At 38.3% G+C, this 4,502-nt stretch overlaps 1 protein-coding gene across 1 annotated transcript; it reads right to left on the reverse strand.

Annotated features, from left to right (window-relative positions):
• Window positions 1-1,695: 1,695 nt before the first annotated feature.
• LOC141620571 (protein FAR-RED IMPAIRED RESPONSE 1-like) lies at window positions 1,696-3,960 on the reverse strand. Its single transcript, XM_074437408.1, has 4 exons — window positions 3,423-3,960; window positions 2,881-3,117; window positions 2,277-2,601; window positions 1,696-2,185 (listed from the first exon to the last, which is right to left on the reverse strand). The coding sequence occupies exons 1-4, from the start codon at window positions 3,958-3,960 to the stop codon at window positions 1,696-1,698; spliced, it is 1,590 nt and encodes a 529-aa protein (XP_074293509.1).
• Between the last annotated feature and the right edge of the window lie 542 nt (window positions 3,961-4,502).

Genomic DNA, 4,502 nt, shown 5'->3' on the forward strand with positions numbered 1-4,502 from the left:
TTACACTTCATTTTCTAAACAAAAAAATAAGCCAAGACAAATTCAAAGGTTTTTCATTTCTAATTTTGTTTTTTGTTTTTGACGCTTTGAATTCTACAATCTGCAGCAATTATCTTTCTAAAACAGTTTTTCACTTTCTTCAAAGTGACATTTTTCAAGGCAGTTAATTTTTTTATTTTTAAAAAAAAACTGTTGTTTTTTTCAATTATCTATAAATAATCTCATTTTCATTCAACATTTACACTTCATTTTCTAAACAAAAAAATAAGCCAAGACAAATTCCGGTTTTTCATTTCTAAATTTTTTTTAATCTTTTGTAATATTAAATATCTATAAAGATTATGGATGGTTTAATATTACAACTGTTGCTAAAATTTCATCTATTATATGACTACCTTGCTCTAATGTTATTACGGAAAGTAACAGCGTTACAGTTTATGTTTGTTTATAAATAGATTTTGTTTTCTCTAATTTAGGGAAAACAGTTTTTTTTTTCTGTTTTAATAGGTTTTTTTTTTGTTTCAGCAAGAGAAAAATGGAACGAATTCAAAGGAAACTGGAAGACACCAAGTTTGAACGAGTACAAGTGCTTGAAAAAGACTTGAACAATGCTGAAGCTCATCTCAAGTTTCTGATGGCGGAAAACAAGTGTATTGGGAAACTGCTAGAAGAAAATAAGGTGAAGAAATACACTGAAACTGATTTAGACCGTCAGTTTCTCCTTGGTATTCTGACTCTTAGGGAGTCATATGCTAAAGTCAACCCTTCGATTAACATGAAGTGGCCTCTTGTTGTCAAAGTTATTGAAGAGATGGAAGGTTACAGGAATATTCTGAAAAAGGAGTTGCTAGAGGGCGAAAGCAGCGTTCATTCTCCTCCTGTGAACAAACGACTAAGAACGGAGTAAAAGATTTAATATTTCCTTAATTACGATTTATGCTTACTGATGACTTATATTTAAGTTAACTCATTCACATTTGGAAGTATTTCGTTTTTAATCGTGTTTGTAACACTTGTTTTTAATGAATGACATCTTAATTCGGTTAATTGTCCAATTTACTATTAGAATTGTGGTATATTAAATTGAACAACGATTATGTAACTATGTTTAAAATTGTCAAAATACGCTCCTAAAACGGGACGGAAAAGGGTTTAGGGTTGGATTAGGAGGCAGCTTGCGCGGAGCGCCTAATCCAACCCTAAACCCTTTTCCTTAAACAAAGGTTGTTCGTAGTACAACATCTTTAAGATAAAACCAAAACTAAACCCTGGGGAAGGACGGGTGATACCCTGTCGTGGACGGGATTTAAATTTGGGGAAAAACGCTCCTAAAACGGGACGGAAAAGGGTTTAGGGTTGGATTAGGCGGCACCGCGAAATCCTTAAACAAAGGGCATATTTACAAAACAAATCGTATAACACTGTTACTGTAAAACTTAGGAAATATGCTCCTAAAACGGGACGGAAAATGGTCCTAAAACAATATTTATTCTTTGTATAAAATGTTGTAAGTCTTTGTATAAAATGTTAACTATGATGTAGGAAAATCGAATGACTTTTTACTGTGACATGTTATTGTCACAGCAACACACAATTCTACTTTTTATTTTTACTATGACATATTATTGTCACAGCAACACAAAATCCTACTAATTATTGATAAGGTCATAATGTTACTGTAACATCATAACAGTATCAAACTTTTTTCTTTTTAGCTGCTTTCTCAGCAGCTTCATCAACTATGCGAAGAGGGCATGTTCTCCTGTCGTGGGTAACTCTTTCTTTGCAGTATGCACATAGCCTCTTTGGCTTGGCTGCTTTTTCAATGGCCTGTTGTTTAGCTGACTTCAATCTTTTTCCGTTGCCCTTGTTGCGTGCTTGTTCCGGAGGGTGGATAGTGACTTCAGACGACGAGCTGCAGCCCAACAGAATCTCCATCTCTTGGTCTTTTGTAAGCGGTTCAATACATAACTTCTGTCGGAACTCAACTAGGAGGGATGCTAACTCTTCCGTGTGTTCGGCGCAGGTAAAGTTTTGAGAACACCAACTATCGACGGAACTCGACCATACGTTGCACAAATGATCATTTATCGACGTAGCCATATATGAATCCTCAATGACATTCCCATTCGAATCAAGCCCGGAAGTAAAACAAGAGTTCTTGTTTATCATGGTGACAATGTTACTATAAGAAATTATGGTTACAATGTTATTTGTAAAACAATTCTTGTAACAAGTCAAAATCACATCTTTGTAATAATGTTTTCGAATCAAACCTGTTCGCTGCGTGTGTGTTATTTAGCCAACGATCTACAATGTACTTGCTTGGTATTCGCCCAATTCCTTTGCCCTTGTACACCCACACAATATGCCTGCAGAGTAATCCAATTCTTTCGAACAGTTTACACTCGCATACTGCATCTGTGCTTCTAAGGTCGAACCTCACCTTGAAAATTCTGTCTGTCTCAGCATCGATTACATGAATTATGAGCACATGCTCCTCCTTCTCAAAGTCATCAACACCATATGAATCGGCAGCCATTACTTCTTCTTGAAACACCTTGAACACAGCATGTGTGTATATAATAGCGCCATGCTTTTCTATAGGTAATTTTGTCTTAAGCTCAGGGAATGAGTGGTCATTTGTTATAATCATCGCACCTTCGTGTATAGCTATTTCGGGTCCATAGCGATTTGGAACCTGGTTTTAATGCAACAAGGATTCGGCAACAAATTATTTATTTAACAATGAAACAATGGTATCTTGTAACATACACTGTTCCCGAAATCGTAAGGAATGAAAAAGAGTTGTTTACCTCATCCAAAATTCGACCAGTGTACCAAAGTGATTCTCATAGCGCTTGAAAAACTAATTTGTACTTTCTGATCGCTGTGTTGTTCTTAATATGAAGCCCAAGGCAAGGTCACGATGGTAGGCAGGAATCCAATGGTGTCTGTCGTCGAACATTGTAGTCAACCAATCATTATCTTCCAGCTGGAAATCTGAAATGACCTTCTGCCACTTCTCTTCGAACTCCGACGGCTCCATATCAGGGTCCCAAACAACAGCGTTGAAGCGAGCAAGGAAGTCCGTGTCTCTGCAGAGTGCTGAACCAACTTTGTCCGTGATCTTTTGTGTAATATGCCACATACAATAACGATGCCTAGTTTGTCTTGAAAACGAAGGGAAAGCCTGTTGTATGCGGTCATAATGAAACGGCAAGTCGAACGTGATATTGACCGAGTGATAGGGAAAGAGCAAGTGAGTAAATTTTATGTTAGTAATTTAGTTCTGATAACATTGTTATTGAATAACCTTGTAAAAGAGGAAGAGATGGACCAGTGGTAGTTGGAGTCGAGAAAGTTGTGGTACAATAAATTTAAGTAAGTCTCACATTCTGATAACATTGTCACACTATTACCTTCTTTATGGCGGGGGCATTGATCCGTGATCATGAACTGTGGCTCTTTTTGTCCCATGGCAGTCAAGAAATGCTGAAAGGTCCATTGGAAGGAGATGTCATCCTCGTGTAACAGGAGACAACCGGCAAACAACACCGACTTTCTGTGGTGATTAACACCTGTGAATGGTGTAAAAATCATATCATACTTGTTGGTTCCGTAAGTAGGGTCGAAGCTCACAGCATCCCCAAAGAATGAGTAGTTTCTAATACATGTAGCATCAGCCCAAAAGAACTTTGTTAGACGGTTTTGCGGATCAATATCATAGGCGAAGTAGAATTGGGGTTGGGTCGCTTTGAGTTTCTCGAGTCGATCGATGAAAAGGTCAGCATCTCTTAACCCAATGTAGCACTTGATATCTCTTTGAAAGTTCTTAAAATCTATCAATGTAGCACCGATATTTTCATACCCATTGACAAGTTCCTTAACCTGTCTAAAGGTCAATCCAGCGCCAATATTCAACTTGGAGTTGTCCAAGATAAGCGTCGTTTGGAACATATCAAGGGATCGTGAAATCTTATCGAGATCTCTGTTACGGGACAGAGGTGAGACGATGATTGTGGACTTCAGAAAACTCGTCAATCATAGCTGGGCCATCAAGGCCATGTAGAAGGGCAAATCGGACGTACGCTCGGCATCCAATTCTAGTGATTTTAACTCGCCGTGTAACTATAATAGCTGTGGACGAACCATCACCCATATTCTCATCATCCTTGGTTCGTGATTTGTTTCGGTTTATATTCCCTGAACCCTTGACGGTTGCAGACTACGAATTTTTGGTGTGCAACACCACCTCGTAGTGTTTTTAAATCTTGTGCTTCCGAGGGGTAAATCCACATGCCCGAGCATAAACCTCGTAAAACTTGAATCCAGCCTCAAGGGAGGCGAAAACTGCACCAATGGTAGGTCTAAACTTGTGCTCAACCACACGCATCCAGCGCTCACTTCCATTAGGCGTGTGAGACAGAACAAGCTGATTATTTGGTTGAGGATTGGGTTGCTCTTGGACAATTGGCGTAGAATGGGGTTAAGTGACAGTA

Source organism: Silene latifolia, chromosome X, assembly GCF_048544455.1.
Source record: "Silene latifolia isolate original U9 population chromosome X, ASM4854445v1, whole genome shotgun sequence".
Taxonomy (NCBI): domain Eukaryota; kingdom Viridiplantae; phylum Streptophyta; class Magnoliopsida; order Caryophyllales; family Caryophyllaceae; genus Silene; species Silene latifolia.

What these genes read in the sequence shown, in the direction of transcription:
- LOC141620571 (XM_074437408.1), bottom strand. Translation starts at nt 3,960, where the DNA reads ATGTTCCAAACGACGCTTATCTTGGACAACTCCAAGTTGAATATTGGC. An exon ending in ATGCCCCCGCCATAAAGAAG is followed by an intron (nt 3,118 to 3,422) that starts GTAATAGTGTGA and finishes TCACGGACAAAG; the next exon opens with TTGGTTCAGCACTCTGCAGA. An exon ending in AACAACACAGCGATCAGAAA is followed by an intron (nt 2,602 to 2,880) that starts GTACAAATTAGT and finishes AATTACCTATAG; the next exon opens with AAAAGCATGGCGCTATTATA.